The sequence below is a fragment of the Anser anser genome (genome assembly GCF_964211835.1).
Source record: "Anser anser genome assembly, chromosome: 23".
NCBI classification, from domain to species: domain Eukaryota; kingdom Metazoa; phylum Chordata; class Aves; order Anseriformes; family Anatidae; genus Anser; species Anser anser.
The window spans coordinates 4661542-4681712 of NC_139744.1; the positions used below are offsets into that span (position 1 = coordinate 4661542).

General features: G+C 54.2%; 2 protein-coding genes and 1 gene segment (V, D, J or C); 1 reads left to right on the forward strand and 2 right to left on the reverse strand.

Annotated features, from left to right (window-relative positions):
* On the forward strand, positions 1-15119 carry LOC310885827 (feather keratin Cos2-3-like; the record flags this gene model as incomplete). The annotated part of the gene is made up of 2 exons (XM_083809636.1): positions 1-99; positions 14477-15119. The coding sequence occupies 2 exons, from the start codon at positions 1-3 to the stop codon at positions 14801-14803; spliced, it is 426 nt and encodes a 141-aa protein (XP_083665762.1). The 3' UTR covers positions 14804-15119.
* LOC310885820 (M1-specific T cell receptor alpha chain-like) overlaps positions 1-20171 on the reverse strand; it is a 373370-nt gene that overhangs the window by 172896 nt on the left and 180303 nt on the right. The gene's annotated exons all lie outside the window — the stretch shown is intronic.
* LOC310885821 (T cell receptor alpha variable 13-1-like) overlaps positions 3915-20171 on the reverse strand; it is a 27828-nt gene continuing 11571 nt past the window's right edge. Inside the window, exons 2-4 of the V gene segment in view lie at positions 8121-9193; positions 7030-7101; positions 3915-6147 (exon numbers count right to left, since the gene is read on the reverse strand).

The window sequence follows — 20171 nt, forward strand, 5'->3', positions numbered from 1 at the left end:
ATGCCTCTGGACATGGGGCAGCTAAGGCCCACTATAAAAGCCAGCCCATCTCCGTGCTCTCTCATCCACTTCTCTGGCCTTCTTCTCCTTGGGAACAAGGTGAGTGTGAAGCCCCTTCTTGTCCCCCTCACTCTCCCACGGGAGGACTCAGTAACATAGACCTTTCAGCTGCTATCAGCTGTGTTCCATGCCAAATCTTGGGGCTGCTGGTTGTGGGAGAGTCAAGGGGTAGAAGGTTTGTCATGGAGGAAGACTGGGCCTTTAGTATGATGCCTCCTGGGCTGGAGCCTAGAGTGTAGCCAGGCTCTGGTGGTTCTTTTTGGGCTCTGGCAGGATGAGGCCAAAAAGCCCTGGCACATCCCTGCACAGCCTCCAGCTCACAGCACTGCCTGTGCCTTGGTTCCCTCAGGGTGTGGTGACATGCTTTTCCTCATGCATGCCCATGTTCTGCTTCCTCCCTGCGCTCTCTCCCAGGTGCACCTCCTGCCCCCAGACATGTCCTGCTACGACCAGTGCCGGCCATGCCAGCCCTGCGGCCCGACCCCGCTGGCCAGCAGCTGCAACGAGCCCTGCGTCAGGCAGTGCCAGAACTCCACCATCGTCATCCAGCCCTCTCCTGTGGTGGTGACCCTGCCTGGACCCATCCTCAGCTCCTTCCCGCAGAACACTGCTGTGGGATCCTCCACTTCTGCCGCTGTTGGCAGCATCCTCAGCTGTGACGGAGTCCCCATCAACTCTGGCTGCTGTGACCTCTCCTGTATTACCAGCCGCTACTGTGGCAGCAGGTGCCGCCCCTGCTAAAGATGCCAGACAGTGCCCCAGACCAGGACCCCAGGAACTCAGAACATGCTGCTGGACAAAAATGGACGGAAGAACAGACTTTGTGCTGCTGTTTTAAGAGGACCTGACCATCTCTGGCTTATCCTGTAAAGACAGACAGGAAGGGGCCAGCCTGGATTCTATGACAAAATGGCCGATGTATACCTATCCTGTTTTCCCTACACTCTTTTTCTTTTTTTTTTTTCTTTCTTGCCCTCCTCTTTCCGTGAGGCCCCCACAAACCAGCCTGGAGTGACCTACTAGCCCCTCTCCCCTTGTTGGCCAGGTAGATTGATACCCTGTTGCAAGTCTACCATTGGAAAACTGAACAGATTTTTGTCTGCTCGTGCTGTGCTACGATCTCGGGGCCTCCTCTTGGAGTCACCTCATTTCCCTCCTGAGACTTGATAAACATTTGCAGCAACCCTGAGTGTGTCCCTGTGTGGTCTTTTCCTCTGCATACAAATTGCCAAGGGAGAAAACCATTCCTTAGTGGGAATAGGCTGGGGGCACTGCCTTATGCCTCTAGGCGCTGGAGGGTGGGACATACTGCAGCAATTCATCTTTCAGGCACTGTCTCTTGAAGCTGGGGAAGACATCCCTAGTTCCAACACAGCCAACGGCCACAGTCCTTGACTTCTCCGTCTAGTCCTTGACGTCTCCGCCTAGACAAGTGCTGTTGACATTGGAGGCCCCAGCTCTTGGGGAAGAGTGTTCCTCTTGCTTTGGGTGGAGCTGTGCTGGGGATGGGGGCTCAGACAAAGATGATCCCAAAGGACTGCAGAAACTGGGAATGGTTAATTGTCTCTACTCCACTTTCACCTTTCCTCCACCACCTGATCATGGGCATCATGTCTGGGCATGGAGAGCAGGTAGAGCTTCCCTGTGCATCCCTATCACCCTTCAGCACAGCATCTGGCATGGCCCAGCTGTTGCCAAGATGTGCAGGGCTGAGGGGATCCACAAGTTCGTACTGCTACCAGTCATATCAGGCCACACACTGGAGCCCCCAGTCCCTGTGAACCCAACTCCTTTTTTATGAAGGCAGGCCCAGGACAGAGACTGATGCTCAAACACTCGTGGCTGCTCGGTCTTGCTTTCTTTTCCCCAAGCATGGATCAGCTTTCATCAGGCCCTGGAACTCAGCGGCCCTGTAGGTGGCACAGCCCCACCATGCTCCAGAAAAGACATTCTGTGTGTGCAGATATCCCAGTGTCTGCTGAGACATAGCAGTGAGAATGGGACCTGATTGTGCACTCAGCAGGATCTGTGTATGGGCCCTGAATGGCACAGGGCATGCACTGGCCCAAGCACAGGGCACACACTGGGGCATCAAGCTCCTCTGTCATTCCCAGAGCCGTGAGGATGAAGTGGCCCTTGTGCTCCAGGCAGCACCGCTGCTCCCCAAAACCAGGCCAGGGCCTTCCCACATCTGCACACACCTCGGGGCCCTGTGGTGTGGGGGTACTTTGCTTTCACACAGACTGTACATGCTGCCAGTGCCACGGGACCAAGATGGAGGATGGGGCTATTGCTCCATGGTGTGAGGATGGGGGGACCTCTCCACAGGCCAGGTTCTCTGGGAGGCAGTGCTGGCTCAAGTGGCAGTGCAAGGGCAACAAGCATCAGAACCAAGCCCACCAAAGCCCACGACAACAACGGCTCCCAGCTCTGGCCTGACCCGTCACCCGGGGTCTCTGCACAAGCTCAGGCCTAGCATAGCCCCGCCCCAGCTCTGCTGCATCTCCTCTAGCTTCAGGCAGGATTACCTGCAAATGAAACCACAGGTCTGAGAGTGTTTTCTGAATGCTTCTTGAATCCAAGCAGGCTTGTTGCTGTGACCACTTCCGTGGGGAGCCTTTTCCAGTGCCCAAATTCACTTGCCATTCACTGCTTGGTAAAGAATATATATATTGACAGAAACGTCCTCAGAGAATGGGAACTGTGATGGGGTGGGAGGCATAAGCAGGAAATGTCTTGTGGTGAGTGAAAGACAAGGGAACATGGATAGTGGCAATGATGATGCGGATGTAGGAGTCTGCCATGAAAAGCAGCCCGCTTCACATGATGAGGACTGAACAGATACAGTCAAGGATCTTGCTCAGCATTATAGCCCCATAGGCCAGGCTCAGAAGAGGCCCAGCACCAGAGCAGAAACAGGCAATGGTGTTCCTGGTACCCCCATCCTCCTAAGGAGAGCAGGAAGCAGAGTTTCTTTCTCATGACTGAGGTGTTATGCAATGCCTCGTGCGTGGCAATTGGAGAGCAACATTGTGAAGATGAGAAGCTCAGTGATACCCTGGAGAAGGGGAAAAAATGTCTGTGTCAGGCAGCTGGAAACACAAATGGTTCACCTGATGACGTGGAAAGTCTCCAGTGTTTGGGGAGCAATGGTGGTGGAGTACAAGTTCTCCAAGAAGGTGAGCGGGCTGAGGAAAAAGTGCATTGGGATACTGGGGGGCTGGTCACTCCCCACAGTGACAAAGGGGGGCCATTCCCCATAGCCTTCAGAGAGATGAGGAGAAGGTAATGACAAAGAGGATGATGTGCCAGCCGGGATGGTCTGTTAAGCTCAGAAGAATGAATTCAGTACCAAAGGTCCTGTTCTCCTTTGCCATGGCTCTAAGGTTTCAGAAGGGGATGATGTCAGACTGAGGTTTCATGCTGCAATTTGAGCAGCAGAAAACATCAACAAAAAGTCTTTTCCTTGCCTCTTGTGGCCTCTCTTGATCTCTCATTTTCCCTCTATCTGCCCTCTCTCCCTTACACTCTACTTCTGTAGAGACAGCCATTCAAACAGCTGTCCATCCTTCTCCAGGCATCCATCCACCCACTCTTCACTTCATGACCCTCCTGGAAGTGAGCTACAAATTACAATCTTTCAAGTCCAGATTCTGTTTTCTATTCTTGTCCCTGACTTTTTCTCTTGCGTCAGTTTCCAAAAACCAAGGAGGTCAGACAAATATGGAGTATTTGATAGAAATTATTTATTCAGGTTTCAAAGAAATAGTATTATTTTTCTTATTATTATTATTTTTGCTTTGCTAGTGAAAGATTTCTTCATGTCCCACAGTGCTGTATCATGTACAATAATCTTCTGCGTAAAAGAAGCTCCCAACTCGGAATTCCAGCCCGACAACAGAAATACTGCTATACAAGATCATCAGCATCGACCCGGTGTTTTTTTTTCAATCAAAGTGAAGAGAAATTAAGCTTCAGAATGTTGCAAAAGAAACAAAGAAATAAATGAAATGTTAGAAGCAAGTCATAGAATCATAGAATATCATGAGTTGGAAGGGACCCATAAGAATCATCAAGTCTAACTCCTGGCACCACACAGGCCTGCCCAAAATTTTAGACCATATGACTATATGACAGTCCAATCACTTCTTAAATTCAGACAGGCTTGGTGCAGTGACTACTTCACTGGGGAGCCTGTTCCAGTGTGCGACCACCCTCTTGGTGAAGAACCTCTACCTGATGTCCAGCCTAAACATCCCCTGCCTCAGCTTGACACCGTTCCCATGGGTCCTATCACTGGTGATTACGGAGAATAGGTCAGCACCTGCCTCTCCACTCCCCCTCGCGAGGAATTTGTAGACTGCGATGAGGTCTCCCCTCAGCCTCCTCTTCTCCAGGCTGAACAGGCCAAGTGACCTCAGCCACTCCTCATATGTCTTCCCCTCTAGGCCCTTCACCATCTTCATCGCCCTAAGTATTTTTAATCTCTACATTTCCCAGTTCAGCTTTTTCTGAACAGGTTCGCGGAATGCTCAGGAGAAGATGATGAGAAAAGAGTTTTAAATGATTTCCTTGGTGGAATGTTTTTTTTTTTTTTCCAATTATAATGGCACCATTCCGATCCTCAACCTGGAATTTAACAGCTGTTTGATCAGCCCCAGCCATGTTCCCAGGCAAGAACAGGAGGGAAGGCATTGTTCCTACAGAGGTGTTCAATGTCTCCAGAGAATCCTTGGGGCAATGATCCCGGGGGTAGATCAGACCCCTGCTGAGACAAGGCTGAGGCTGGTGCTGCCTTCCCCGAGAGCACAGAGGAAAGAGGGCCCATGGCTGCCCCCTGCTGGGAGCTGCCTCGGCCAAGCTTTTCTTTCTCTGGCTTGCTTCAATTCTTGCTCTTGCAAACAGACAAAAGAATTTCCACAAGTCTGAGGACATCAAAACACCACGTTCAGCATGCTTTGTGAGACAGAGGAAGCTTCATCAGCACAGCCTCGTTTCTCCTGCCTGGTCTCGGCATTTGCAGCCTACAGGACACCCAGCTTGTCCCAGACATGCAATCCCCCACTGCCGCAGGAGCTGGTCATTATGACACTGCTCCCTGTGCAGGGGCTGAGGATGATCACACATGCCTCCAGCTCCCCTGAGGAGACATCAACGAACTCAGTGGGCTGTAGGTCTTCATTTATCTCTTGCTATAAATTGCTTACTGTGATGAACATGGAGAGCTCTTGGGCCTTTGGCACTAAGGGCTGCTCTATTTGTTCTGTCCCTTAGGCACAGGCTTTGGACATGGACTGCCTGAAGGTCTGGAGGTAACCTGGTGGCTGGGATGCAAATCCAGTTTATTGACTGACTCATTGAAGAGAGAGAAGAACCCTGCAAATCTCTGTCAGAACTACTTCTAGGGGTCTCTGGGCTGGGCTGGCCAGGGCTCCAAGCAAGCTGCTTTAACATGGGCTGGCAGGAATTTACTCACCCTGGGGCTGAGGGGCTGAGAGCCAGCCCCTAGGGGAGTCTTATTTCCCAGCAGGCTCTGCCCTATTCTGTCAGACTGGGAAGAGAGGAAAGTAGAGCCCTGCGGTCCAGGTCAGCCAGTCGGGGTCAGCCCTCTCTGCACAGCCACAGACACCATCCCGTTTGAGAAAGAGAATATGGCTGTCAGCTCTTGGAGTGAACAGGGGAAGCAGCGCAGCCAGGGGAGAGCTGAGGGCCCCATCCCAGAGCTCTGCCTTGCACACACACATCCCCTCCCCATCCGGGGTTGTTGCTCAGCCAGGACAGCTCCCTGCACCAGGGTGTCACTCACAGCACAGAGGTACAAGGCGCTGTCAGAGAGCTCAACTTCCTTCAGCTGCAGAACACTGTTTTTCTCCATGATGTTGAGCTCTGTGGTGAAACGGACATTCTGCTTGGTGCCTGCTATTGCTTGATTTGAAATCAGCTGAGGGCCTTGGCCCTTCTTCTGCTGGTACCAGAGCAAACCATAAAAGTTGGAGCTCTGGTATGTGCAATTGGTCTGGAAGGTGTTTCCCTGCTCCACGGTGACTTGTCCTTCTTCCTGGATGACGGACACCTGCCCCATGGTTTCTGGAAGAAAGAGAAGGTCAGAAGCTCTGTGGGGAAATCTCCAGGCAGCCAAACAGGAGTGAATTCAGACCTGTGGGAGATAAGTCTCCCTGTCCTTTACTGGGCTGAAAGGTCCCGAGGCCGGGGCACAGCAGGATGTTTTGGGGGCAGAGCTCAGAGCTCCCTGGCCAGAGCGGACCCTGAGGAGAGCTGTGCTGTGTGCCTGCTCCTCCTGCCTGCTCTCCTTCTGCCCAGAGGACCAGGGCACAGCCTGTCATGCCTGGCTTTGTGTGCTGGGTCCAGCATCCTCCAGCAGGCTGAGGCACCTGTGCAGCTACTGGGAAAAGGTTCAACCTGCTTCCTCATCCCTCTCATCTCAGGGGCCTCCAAGGCCCATCAGTACACACAAAGCTGAGGTGAGTGGTGGCAGGAGGGAGGCCTGGCTGTGCTGACAAGCAGGAGGACATTGGAGACCATGGCAGGAACACATCAAGCAGAAGACAGACTGGACACCCTGGTAATGTCCATGGGAGGAGAGCTTTAATGTCCCTGTATCCCCTTGGACACAATCCGGCTGTTTCTATAGGAAAGGGAGAAATGAGGGACTGCAGAGACTGACGAAATCTTCTCTGGTGACAGTAGGTGGACCAGAAGAGAGAGACAGAAAAGAGATGGAATGAAAGGACGAGAGAAGCAGGAGAGGTCTCTTCTGCATCTCCTATTTACAAATTTCGAAGAATAACAGCATCTAGAAGGAACCGGTCCAAGAACCAGAAACGGGAGCCAACATTTACCAACATTTTCCCTGTGATTCAAGAGTTGGTCCCCACATAAACATGGTAAGGCTGATGAGGGCTTCCTGGGGAAAGAAGATTTATGTCTTGATTAAAAGCCAGCACTTACCCAGCAGTTGCCCCAGGAAGGCAGTGAGGACGAGATACCCGCGGTGCATGCTGAGACCGACCCTCCTGTTTGCTGAGGGAGAGAGAGTCAGAAAAGCACCTCCCAGCCCCGAGAGAACAGAGCTGCCGGAAATGACTCTGCTGGGGGAACAAGGGGAGATTCAGTGACGAGAAATGTTCTGGTCTGACTGTGCCCCAAATGCCCCCTGGGGTTTCTCCCTCCTCCAGCAGGAGCAACCATTGAGGATTGTCACAGTCAGGGGTCCTGGGAACTCTGGGGGCCACATCATGGGAAGGGGCTGCTCTCATCTCCTCTCCCAATGGGGTCCTCACCTCCCCAGCTACAACTGCCTTCTCTTCTGCACACGCACTGTTTGGCCATGGCTGATGTCAGGGCAGTCTTGCCCACTGAGCTTGTTCTTTTTACCCTGGGGTCCTCTGCTCCATGAGGATGTTCCTATTTCCTGTGTGAGGAGAAGACACCTCGATTTCTCTCCCACATCCCCAGAAAGAAGGGAGGAACCATGCTACGCAGCAGCCCAGGGTTTCTGGCTGTGTCCTGTTCTGGTGGGATAATATAGCTTTTGCAAGAGGAATGAGGCTCCAGTGTAGTGTGGGAAGCCACAAGCCCAGAGGGGACAAGGACCATGTGTTCCATGGGGTAAAGGGTGGGGAGTCATCAGGGAAAAGCATGTGGGTTCAGTGGGTCACATGCACTCACACTGGTGGGCCACAGCGGGCACCCACCCACGGCCACATCCCTGGCAGTCTCTGCTTCCCTGATGCTTGGGCCCCCTCTATCACCACCCCTAACACCTTGTCTGGCTTGGCAGCACCTGGCTAGTTGTGTTGTCTTCCCCCATACCTCCCTCAGCACTCCTCAAACGTGGAACTCTCAGACACCCAAAGGAATGACACTCCAAGACCTGCAGACCCCAACTGTTCCTTTCATACACCCAGGCAGTGTGAACTTTCTCCCTCTCTCAAAAAAAATTTACTGCACGAAGCAGTGAATCCTCTTCACTGCCTGTGGTGGACCGAAACAGAAAGAGATTGTTCATGGAGATGTTTGGGATCTGCATGGCAGCTCACCTGAGTAGCCACAGAGCTCTGCTGTCAACATCCTTTAGCATGTGGTAGTGAGCATGTGGTGAGTCTGCAGGAGTGAAGCAACGTGTTGTTTGACGAATAGAGTTGTCCATTTCTAAGAAGAATTACACAAAATCCCAGAAAATCTCCAAAGATAACAATGCCAGTGAATCTCAGCAGGAGCAGGATCTGCAGCGTGTGCCTTGCCCTGACAAGTGGTCTGTCTTATGTTCCTTTGGTGAACTCCACTGCAACCACTCCCTCGCTCCCCCTGCTCAGAAGACAAGAAGAAAGAAATTTGATATAAGGGAAAAATAAGAGAGAAAAATAAGCAAGGGCCGCAAGGAAGCACAGAGAGAAAAGAAAATTATTCTCTACTTCCCTTCAAAAAGTGATGTTTGGCCATCTCCTGGGAAGCAGGGCCTCATTACTCATAGCGGTCGTTTGGGAGGACAGATGTCTTTGTAATGAGAACTCCCCCATTTCCTTCCCCTTTCCCACCTTCTTTTGCTGAGTGTGACATCACATGGTATGGAATATCCCTTTGGTTGGTTTAGGTCAGCTGCCCTGGTGATGTCCCCTCCTTCCTCTTGCCCACCCTCCACTTCCTGGCTTTGGAGGGGTTGGAGAAAGAGTCTTGATTCTGTGCCAGCACTGCTCCATAATTGCCCAAACATTGGTGCAATGGCAGTGGAGTTCTAGCTCCAAGTGCAGAGCACAGCACTCTAGGGGCTGCTGTGGGGAATGTTAATTCTGTCCCAGGCAGTCCCAGTACAGCTCCATAACTCAGGGTTCCCAGCATCAGAAAAAAACTTTGCCTATGCTATTCCCTTTTTCTTTCTTGTGTTACCTACAGCTAATGGTATTTTAATCAGTACTGCAAGGCCACTATTGCTGGCACCCATCTACATTCACAATCCACCATCAAGAAAAGCAACAAAAGTCACAATTTCTAGTAGGAATTTTTCATGTTCCAGACTGTGCGCATTGCCTTGTGTTCTTTTACTTGTTCAAGAAGAGTTCGGCTCCATTTGGCTCTTGAATATATCACCTAGCAACGCAATATGAATAGACAGCTGAAAAACAAAGATTAGGAGTATTCTAATGTGAACTCACCGTGTACTATCCTAATTACAAGAGTAAAAAATCACGCCCCTGTGCTGGGAGACCCCGGCCCAACAAGGGACCCTTCCTCTGTGAGGATGCGCAGAATGATTCTATCATGGCAGCACTATGCTAGTCATGTAACCATTTGGAGGGGTGGGGATTGTACAAACAAGCAAATATATTGAGAAGGGGTTTTATAAAAGCTGGACAAAAGGTCTTAAGGGCTGCTAGGTTTGTGGAGAAATTGCAGTGCAGAGTTGCATTGTGTCCCACCTGGATGGCAGTTTCTTGTGCAAACTGCAGCACAGAGTCCTTCTGTGCATGACCTGCAAAGCCAGAACAGCATTTCAGCACTGCTTGAAGGTGTGTCTGTTCTCCCCCTCTCTCTCCTGTGTCTCTCATTTCACCAACTTGCTCACTGTCTCCTCTCTCCATCTCCCTTTTCAGGGGCTGTAAAATGCTGAGCTAAGTACACAGGCACTCTTCTTTCTTCAGATGCTGTTTAATTCCCATACCCAAGTCTGTCAGCTTACCGACTTTTTAGCAGTACCTCACCAGGCTTTGAGTCCATACATACCTATCAACAATGCATGTAAGAATGCTAGGCATCTGCAAAGGAAAAGTCTAGATGCTTATTCCTCCCTGCACACTTATTGCTCCTGACATCTCCCAGACTGTCTCCTTTACTGGTCTGCAGCCCCTGCTCTCCCTACAGAAAACACTTGCAGTTCTTCCAGGGAGGCAGGACTCCAATTTCCCCCTCCAGAAATGATGGGATGCCATCTTGCCCCTAGCTTGCCCTCCTGAAAGTCACATCACACCAAAGTCTGACAGTGCCATCAAGGCTGCCAGAAAAAGCAGGACCATGTCACGCTCTCGCCTTCACAGGGTGCCCACGGAGTGCCCGGAAAGAGGGAGCTCAAGCTTGCGAGTTCACTTCCCCCTCTGCCAGCTCAAAGCAGCCTCTGAAGCTCAGCACAGAGGGCGGAGCAAAGCTCTCCCCCTGCTGCTCCTTGGGGCACACCTCTGCCACAGCAAGGGTCTCAAGAGGGCGATGGGCCAGTGGTTAAAGCAGTCAGAAAGGAATCCAGCCAATCTTTGCTGTGCCCCAGGTTCCCCATTGCCAGTCACAGGTTTTCCAGCACCGCGAGCTTCACACTTGTGCCGTTAGCTCACAGCTGCAGGCCTGTGAAGGCTAGGACATTTCACTTGGTCAGCGGTAAGGCAAAAGGACACCAACATGGTCACTGTGTGCTTCCCACATTTTGCCCCTTCTGGCAGGTTGGCAGCCCCAGCAAGGGGCAAGTGTCCCCAGTGGTTTCCCGCTGCCATCCTGAACCCAGCCAGACACAGAGGCCTGCACCCAGCTCTGCTGTCTATGGAGATGGGATTGCCTCCCCGTCCTCCACCCAACCCCCTCAGGAGAGCCACACTCTCCCTCTGGCAGGGAAGGACGCCCCACCACAGCCCTCTGCTCAGCAGTCAGCACCTCTGCACACACAGACAGGAGTGAATCCTGCTCCAAGGGCACACCTTCAACGGCGCTGACTAGTGCAGCAAACTCCTCAACGCCTCAGTCCTTTGGCAAGATCCAAGGTTCCAAAAGGTGTCACTAGAGGCAGTGTCCAGCACAGACATTTGTGGCATTGCCAGGACGTCATCTCAGCGCCAGAGGTGCTGGATTTGGGCTTGGGACAAAGCCTGTACAACAAGCTCCTGAAACGAGACCACTGCAGAAAACAGAGGAAACCCAGCGTGGCTGTTCCGATGCTCCCTCGGGCCCGTGCTGTTTAACTCCGGGCCCTGCAAGGGGACTTCCAAGCACCGGCAGCGCCCCCACGTGGCTCCGGCTGTGGCTGTGCCCCCGCCTCGCCCCCGCCCCACCTGCCCGGCCCCACGCACTGCGGGGCACCCCCTGACCCCCCCAGCTCCGCAGGCCGTTGGCTGCCTTTGCTGCAAGGGCGCGCTGCTGGCTCGTGTGTGGCAGGGTGCCTCCTGCACCCAAAACCCTTTCCTGAGGCTCTGCTTCCTCGGCAGCCAGCCCCCACCCCGCATTACTCTGGGGGTGCTTCCTGCCCAAGAGGAAAATCCTTTTCTTTGCTCCTTTGCACCATCCTGAGGCTCTGGTCAGCCCCCTTCTCCAGCCTTCCTGCATTCTCCGAAGCCCCCTTGTGACCTACGCTGTCACCACCTGTGTGCCCCGGTTGGGGACCATGCACAAACTGGCCAAGGGTGCCCTCCTTCCTGACGTGCGGAAAACAGACTCCACAATAAGGAAGATTGTAAAGTAGGTATGTTTATTCAGCTGTGGGCAGCACGAGGGGGTAGCCCCTCCAAAATCGTGTGCACCTGATGCGGCAACTGTCCATGGTTATATGCAGCAAAGAGTTACATATACATGAAGTTTCACAATACACCTATACATATTCATAACCTATCCCCGCTTCATATTAAAATTAGTTCCAAGGAGTCATTTCCATAAACTCCTCCCATCTGCACTTGCGCAGTGTATTCTGGTGGTGGTCTCTGGGGGCCGTGGGGATGAAGACTGATGACTATTCCTCGTCACCGCTGGTTGACCTCTTGTCTCTGCACGGACGCAGTTGCTTCTTGGATCTTGTCCATCCACAGGAACACTTTCTACCAGTTTCTTAAGATAGGCTCACACTCTTATTAAGAGACTGACCTTGGTAAAGGGGCCCAAGGCTTCTTGCTTTAATTAATTTTCACAAGCAGCATAGTTAGTAAAGACACTAAGTAGCATCCTAGTTTCATGCCGTCAGCACTCTATCTCTACTTGATAAGATTCCCCTAACTCCCTCTCTCAGTCCCCCCTTTTAGTTAGTACGTTAGAAAGTTCTATTTTAAAAAGTTAGTAAATTATTGTATTCTCCAAACTCCTTCTCTCATTCCGACTGCTCGTAGCCTTAATGAAAACGTTCAGCAGGACTGGATGACTCTGGCATTGCCAGCTGCTACTCAGGCAGAAGGTGCCCTCCATGCCAAAGCTGCTGGTCAGGGCCCCTGGGAAGGGCTCCCAGGAACTATGAACATGGTGTTTGATGGTCAGCCATGCTGAAGCACTCCAAATGCTGAGCATTTGTCTGGCGCAAGGGGGGGCAGCAAGCAGTTTACTCTTGGCACTGTGTGATCCCTTTGCTGTGAAATCCCGCACGTGGAGGAGCGACAGCTGCCCCTGTGCCTTCAGGAGAACCAGCCTGACATGGGCTGGATGGGAATCTGTGCCCCCTGTGGTGCATTTCTGAGACAATGCTGGCAGGCCTTTACAGACAGGTGTGAGGAGATGGGCCTGGCTCCGGCACTGACTCCCAGGAGGACCTGGCAGTGTCCAGGGGTGGAAATCCCTCACTGACAGGCACTATCAGGAGCCTCACAGCAGTCTGCTTCTCCTATACATCCCAAGGTGGTTGATGGACAGCCACGCTGAGGCACTCCAAACCTTGTTACCTTGAATTAAACCAAGGACCCAAACTGTCCTGATACGGTCCTTGTTGGGGCCTGAAGTTGGCAGTACCAGAGGGTGATTGTTGCAGCGTGAGGAAAAAGAGGACTCAGAAGAAAGGAGTTGTGTTTCAGTGCCTCTTCCCTGGACACATCTCTACCAGGCTGGTGCCATCTCCGTTCAGCAGCTCTCAGTCTCCTTCTGTCCCTGGGAACCTGCTCCCCTGCAGGACTCATGCACAGAGCAGGGGAGAGTGCTGACACTGTGCACATTCCCTCGTGATAAAGGGAAAACAAGGACACACGCATGTGCTCATCTATACCTGCATGAGTCATGCACAAATCTGTGCACCCACGTGCGTTCACACAGAGCCAGCTGCACACAGGTTTTCACAAGACAAGAGCAGATGTGTGAACACAAGCAAGCAGGCCCTCAGGTGAGTGCACAAGGTGAGCCTATGAGGAGAGGTGCTATATTCTGGACCTCGTTCTCATAGCAGCTGGGGCTGGTGGGAATGTGAAGCTCAAGGGCAGACTTGGCTGTAGTGACAGTGGAATGGTGGAATTGAGGATCCTGAGCACAGCGAGGAGGAAGCACAACAGACTTCATGCCCTGGACTTCTGGAGAGCAGACTTTGGCCTGCTCAGACATCTGCTTGGCAGTGTACCATGATACAAAGCCCTGACGGGGAGATGGGCCCAAGAAGGCTGGTTAATATTCAAGGATCACCTCCTCCAAGCTCAGGAGCGATGCATCCCAACAAAGACAGAGTCAGGCAAAACGCCAGGAGACCTGCGTGGATGAACATGGAGCAACTGGCTAAACTCAAACATGACAGAGAAGGCCACAGAGGGTGGGAGCAAGGACAGGTAACATGGAAAGAATACAGAGACATTGTCTGATGAGTAAGTTAGGAGAGCTCAATCTGCTCTAATTAGATTAGAGAGCTTATCTCTGCTCTGCTTCACTGAGACCCCACCTGGAGTGCTGTGTTCAGCTTTGGGGCCCCCAGCATGAGAAAGATATAGACCCGTTAGAGTGGGTCCAGAGGAGAGCCATGAAGATGATCAGAGGGGACCCGTCCAGCACTTCCGGTGAGTCTTCTGCCCTCACTGATGCATTCCTGCCCTAGAAATCCTTGGACATTTCATCCCAGCACTCTAAAGAAACCATTGCTGTGGAATGGCCATGGCCTAGATCTGGAAATGAAAAGGCAGCAGTGCAGGAAACCAACACACAGACCATAACATTTGTTGGAATGGTTTGCATTCAAGATGAGCTTGTCAGAAAATTGTTACCTCTGACAAGGGTGCCCCTGGGCCTGCGGCAATGAAGTACCAGTATAAAAGGCAGCCCAGCTCCCTGCTCTCTCATCCAATTCTCTCGCCTCCTCCTCCTTGGGAACCAGGTGAGTCTGAAGCCCTCTCTCCTCCTCTTCTGAACTAGAAGGGATCTTGCATCAATAGACATCACATCTGATGGTGGTTCAGTGCTATGCTGGGCATTGGAGTTCCTTGCCATGGGAGAGGGGTGGAGAGAGACATTCTGTGTAGAGAGAGGCTGGGACATGGTGCTGAGGCAGCTTTTTGGATTACGCGCTACGGGATTGTCTCATTGGTTCAGGCTGCTCTTTGAAGGGCCCTGTCAGCACAAAGCGATGAAGACCATGAGCCTCCTGGCAGAGCCTCCACATCCACCCTCAGCAGTTGTCTTGGCTCCTTTGTTTTGGGTAACAGGGCTGCTCCTCACCTACCCACGCGCTCTGCTTCCTCTCTGCCCTCTCTCCCAGGTGCATCTCCAGCCCCAAGACATGTCCTGCTACAACCAGTGCCTGCCATGCCGGCCCTGTGGCCCGACCCCACTGGCCAGCAGCTGCAACGAGCCCTGCGTCAGGCAGTGCCAGAACTCCACCGTCGTCATTGAGCCCTCTCCTGTGGTGGTGACCCTGCCCGGACCCATCCTCAGCTCCTTCCCGCAGAACACCGTTGTGGGATCCTCCACCTCCGCTGCCGTTGGCAGCATCCTCAGCTGTGACGGAGTCCCCATCACCTCTGGCTGCTGTGACCTCTCGGGCATTTCCAGCCGCTACTGTGGCAGAAGGTGCCTGCCCTGCTAAAGCCACTGGCCATGGCCCTGGGGTTCCAGCACGACCATGGTGCTGGACAATAGAAGGAGGAATCTTCAGGCCATTGCTTGCAGAATGACTGACTTTCCTCACCTCCTCTGGCAGACATTGGCAGGAGCCAGACCAGAGGCTACCCCGAGATTTCTCAAAACATGCCCCATGTCTCTCCTTCCATCCCTCCACCTACCTCCTTCTCTCCCTTTTCGTTGTGTTCTTCTTCTCCCATGGGCTGTGAGGCTCCTCAGATCCAGCCCTCCCACTGCGGTAACAGCAGACATATGCCCTGCATGATCTGCACCATGGGCAAGGGACGCTGTCTCTCAGTAGGCCCTGGTGATCCCTGCACTGAGGGGCCTCTGCTCAGAGTGACCTGCTTTTCCTCTGTACACTCATTAAAGATTTCTGCATCCCAGCCTTGGCTGTAGATGTTATTTTCCCTCCGTGTATGCCCTCCTGAGCTGCCAGGGAGAATGGTTTTGCCCTTGCTGGGTACAAGTTGGGTGTTTAAGGAGCCTCTTCCCTACTCCCAGAAGAATGGGAGGTTGCGACACGCTGCAGAGAGTCCTCTCTTGGGCACTGCCCCTTGCAGCTGAAGAAGACGTCCCTGGCTTTCACAGAGCAAGGGGCAATCTATCCTTGCCTTGCAGCGTCTCTGCCCACAGCTCCCCCTGTCCTGCAAACAGAGAGCACAATCTCTGCTGTCCTCACGGGAAAAGCTACGAGTCTGTGGGAGGCTGTGGAGGCTGGGCACCCTGCAGGCTCTTAGGAACGGGCTTCCTCTTGCTCAGGATAGTGCTGTGCTGGGTAAGCAGGTGGGGACAGAAGATGGATGGCAGATGTGGGGAATGGGTGGAATAAGTGCAGGGATGCCCCACCGCTTCTACTCCACCTTCATCTCCCCTCTTTTGCCCCACCTCAGGGCTATGGCCAGCACACATGGGCATGTGTGGCAGGAACATGTGTCCCATGAGGCCCAACTGCCCCCAGCACAGCACTTGGCAGGGCCCAGGTGGTGGCACACATGCAGGACCGACCCCCTTCACAAGTCAGCATTGGTGTTAGCCGTAATGGACCATACACGGCAATCTCCAGTCCCTGAGGACCCTGCACCCCCATGGGCTGGGTCAGTGCAAAGACAACAAGCAGTCTGCATACCCCCACGCTGCTCTGTGCTGCCCACTTGACCCCAGGCATGCAGCAGCTTTCCTCAGGCCCAGGACCTGCACTCACAGGGACTTCCTCACATTCCTTTCCACTTTTCCTGACCGTTTGGTTTGCTCCTGCTCAAGCAAGAGGTTGTTTCTCTGTTTCTTCTTTCCGTTATGTAGAGGCTCTCTTCAGGATGTTTGCAGCGCTCTGGTGCCCAGCTGCACTTTAAGGATGCCCATTGTTTACAGGCCCAGTTCGACTGCTGGCAGACATTTTTCCTGTCAGTGCTTTGCAGCCCCCTGATGTCTGCAGTTTCTCATTAGAGCCTGGTTACCTCTGTAACAGCTCCCATCAGCAGGGCATGCTGTCCCTGCTCGATTACAGAGCTGTTTCCTTAGAGATCCACGTATGGCCCTGCTTGCTACAGCCTTGTCATGTCCAGAAGGAATCAACCATGCAGGCAAGAGAGAAGAGCCAAAGGTGTGCTGGGGTAGACCCTTTGTCTTTCCTGGTGTCAGAGGAATGGAATCAGCCACAGCTGCAAGAGAACGTAACCAGTTTAGCCCAGGTGAAGGAATGGCACTGCCAGGGCTAAGGTGTGGGGTAGACCACAGGAAAGAGACCCAGGCAGAGCTCTGAGAAACATTTCTGGTTTGTTGGGATGGCCCATGGCCCTGGAAGGGCTTGGCCTGTGTTGCAACTCAATACAGGACTGGTAGTTCCTGGAGACATTGGTTTCTTAATTGCCCTACTGTTTATTGCCTACCTTCAATGCCCCAGGAGACAGTATATCAACCCTGGGTGAAGTTCTGGGCACGTGTCATTGGAAAATGGATAAAACTGTGGGTGGGATCTGCTTCTGTGTTTGCACAAGGCAGCTTAGCTTGGATGAGACACCCACTAAGCTGAGCAGTCCCCTTTGCTGTGAAATCCCTCATGTGGAGCTGCCCCTTTGCCTTCAGGAGAACCAGCCTGACGTGGGCTGGATGGGAATCTGTCCCCTCTGCGATGCATTTCTGAGACAATGCTGGCAGGCCTTTATAGACAGGTGTGAGGAGATGGACCTGGCTCCAGCACTGACTCCCAGGAGGACCTGGCAGTGTCCAGGGGTGGAAATCCCTCACTGACAGGCACTATCAGGAGCCTCACAGCAATCTGCTTCTCCTATACATCCCAAAGTGGTCGATGGACAGCCACGCTGAGGCACTCCAAACACTGTTACCTTGAATTAAACCAGGAACCCAAACTGTCCTGATACGGTCCTTGCTGGGGCCTGAAGTTGGCAGTACCAGAGGGTGATTGTTGCAGCGTGAGGAAAAGGAGGGCTCAGGAGAAAGGAGCTGTGTTTCAGTGCCTCTTCCCTGGACACATCTCTGCCAGGCTGGTGCCATCTCCGTTCATCTGCACCCAGGCTCCAGGCCCTTTCAGCAGAACTGGAGTGCCTTGGAGGGGCCGGGCTGGCGGGGGAACCCCCGGGGCTGCGGGGCGAGGTGGTCCCGGCGGGCGGAGCGGCAGCGCCCCCTGGGGGCTGTGCCCCTGCCTCGCCCCCGCCACACACGCCCGGCCCCGCCCGCCACGGTTCCTGCCCGGCCGCAGCCCCGGCTCCTCTCCCCGTGGCTCTCAGGGCGCAGTAATACACCGCCGCGTCCCGAAGCCGGGGCTGGGCGAGCCACAGGGCGCTGGACCGGCGGTCTGCTGCCACCCACAGCCACCCCTCCGGGTCTGACACTGGTCTGGAGTCTTTGCGACTGCTCACGAGGAATGCGGGGCCTCGGCCCGGGAGATGACGGTACCAGTGGATGAAGTCGCTGGTTTGGATGTTGGGGTGTGAGCAGGTGATGTTGATGCCGGTGCCATCCCTGGTCTCTGCCCACGGCTCCTGCTGCACCTGGGCTCTGCCTGTAGCCACTGCCGAGAAGAAAAGGAGGAGAAAACTCAGGAAAGGGCTTTTCTACTACTGAAATTGTCATGTGGGGGGAGGGGAGACGAAAACGGTTGACAGCTGACGGGAGCATTTTCTCAGAAGAAAGCACACAAAGGCATTTCTCCGGGAATGGTTATTTGGGGACCAGGTCGGAGCAGGGCTGTTTGGAAGGAGGGTCCGAGCCGAGCCAGGAGGAGAAGGGAAGCAGGCAGGAACGAGTGGGGGTGTGCCGAAAGGAGAGGAGGAAGGCAGGGAGCAAGGCAAGGTGGGAGGGAACGGCCGGCTGAGCTCGCTGGAGGCAGACGGGACGGCTGCAGAGGGAGGACAGAGGGGAGCGAGGTCCGTGAGAAGCCGGCGGGCCAGCAGCGAGGGCAGCCCCGGCCCCCCGCAGCCCCCGTCCCGGCCCCGCCGCCGGCAGCCCCGCGCACCCAGGAGCACCGCGGCCAGCCCCGCCAGCCCTGCGGCCCGGCCCTGCCGCATCCCGCCGCTCCGCCGCCCGCGCCGCGCTGCCCCCGCCAGCCCCGGCTCTGCTCCGCCCGCGGCGCCTCCTCCCCGCCGCCGCCGCCCGGCGCCGCCAGCTCCGCCCCGGGGCCGCTCGGGGGCTGGCCCGGGCTGCGAGTGCTGGGCGCCTGGGGGCGGGCAGGGCTTGGGCTGCTGCCAGCGGGGCTCTGCCCGTCCTGCAGCCCAGCCCGGGACGCGGAGGCGAGTGCGGGGAAAGGCTGAGGCAGCTCCTTCGGCACGGGAGAGGAGAGGGGAGGGGAAGGGAGTGGGACGGGGAGAGGGAGTGGAGAAAGCAGCTGCCCGTCTGCAGCGTCCCCAGCAAGAGGGGCAGATGGAGGGCAGCGGGCCTGGATGGACTAGGCCTGGTAGTGTGGTGATGAGAAGCACTGGTTCCCCAGCTGTGGCCGGCACTGCCGGCAGCTCGAATGGTATCGAAGCTGAGCACATATCCGGGAGACACACAGACAAGGTCATGCACACCGCATTTGAGGACTATACACCCAGGCCGGTACCCCCAGTAGCTGCTTTTGGAGACCCAAAAGACTCCTGCCACATTTGCCTGGAGTCTGAGACCCGCTTCCCCTGCTCCAGGCGCTTCACAGGGACCCCCTGGCTCCAGCAGCTGACAGCACAGACCAGGGGTAGCCTCACCCCCAGTCTGACTCCAGCACCTGGTGCCAAATCCACTCCTGCTGCTCCACCAGCAGCTGGCACTTTCTCCTTGCAGCACACATGCACATGGGACAGAGCGAGATTACGCAGAGGTAAGGAAAGATTCCAGAAGAGGACAGGACAGACGGCGGTGCTCAGGTGCAGGGCCCAGCCACACAAGTGCATGGAGCAGCCCCTTTTACACCTTGCTCTGTCTGCCCTGGTGTGCTCCTCCTGGCTCCCCTTGCCCTGCATGTCCCCTCATGGCATTGAATAGGTCTGTCCTGCACCCATCCCAGCCTATGTCCTGGCCCACAGCTGGAGGAGGTGCAAGGCCCAGGTTGATCTTCCTGGCAGTGGCACCTGTGGCTTCTTGATAGGCCAACAACTGGTGTGAATGGTGAGGTTTGTCTCTTGTCATTGCCTCTGTGTTTGTCTTCTCTGGTCTTGGTCTCTGTTTGCTTGTTGAATGCCTCCTCTTTTCTTAGAATCCCAATTGAGAAGGTCCCCAATCTGATAACCTCACTGGCATAAACATGTCCACAGCCCCGTGTACGCCCCCCAAATGGCGTGACTGCCCACATTTGGTCTCCTCACTGCCTCCCTCATCATCTGTCAGTCGGGTTTGTATCTCTGTGTGGTTTTTCCAGCTTCCTACTGTTCTTTCTCTCTGCCCCCCTCGCAAGTGCTGAAGGGCTGCTTCTAGGGTAGGAAACAACGAGGGAATAGCTGAAAGATAAGAAAGAAAATAAGGGCTGCTGTGGAAGCAGTGATGGCAGCTTCCCCAAGACCTCCATTGCTGGAGAGTAGAGAAAAGGGCATGGCCCTGAAAGCAGAGACAGAGAACACAGCAGAGGAAACAAACAAACAACCTCCCTCTGTTTCTCAGGTTTCCCATGGCTTCCTTTACCTTTTCAGTCCTTAGGCTGTAGATTGGTGCATGGAGCAGGGGCATCACAGCCCTGGAGAAGATGGACACCACTTTGTTGAGGGAGACATTGTCAATGGGGTGGGTATAGAGGAGGAAATGTAGCCAGCTCTCTGCAGAAGCCATCTGCATGAGAGAGAGCGAATCCCAGAAGAAGCTGTGATTGTGTAGGGCCAGAGCAGGGCAAACGAAGGGTGAGCGCCACT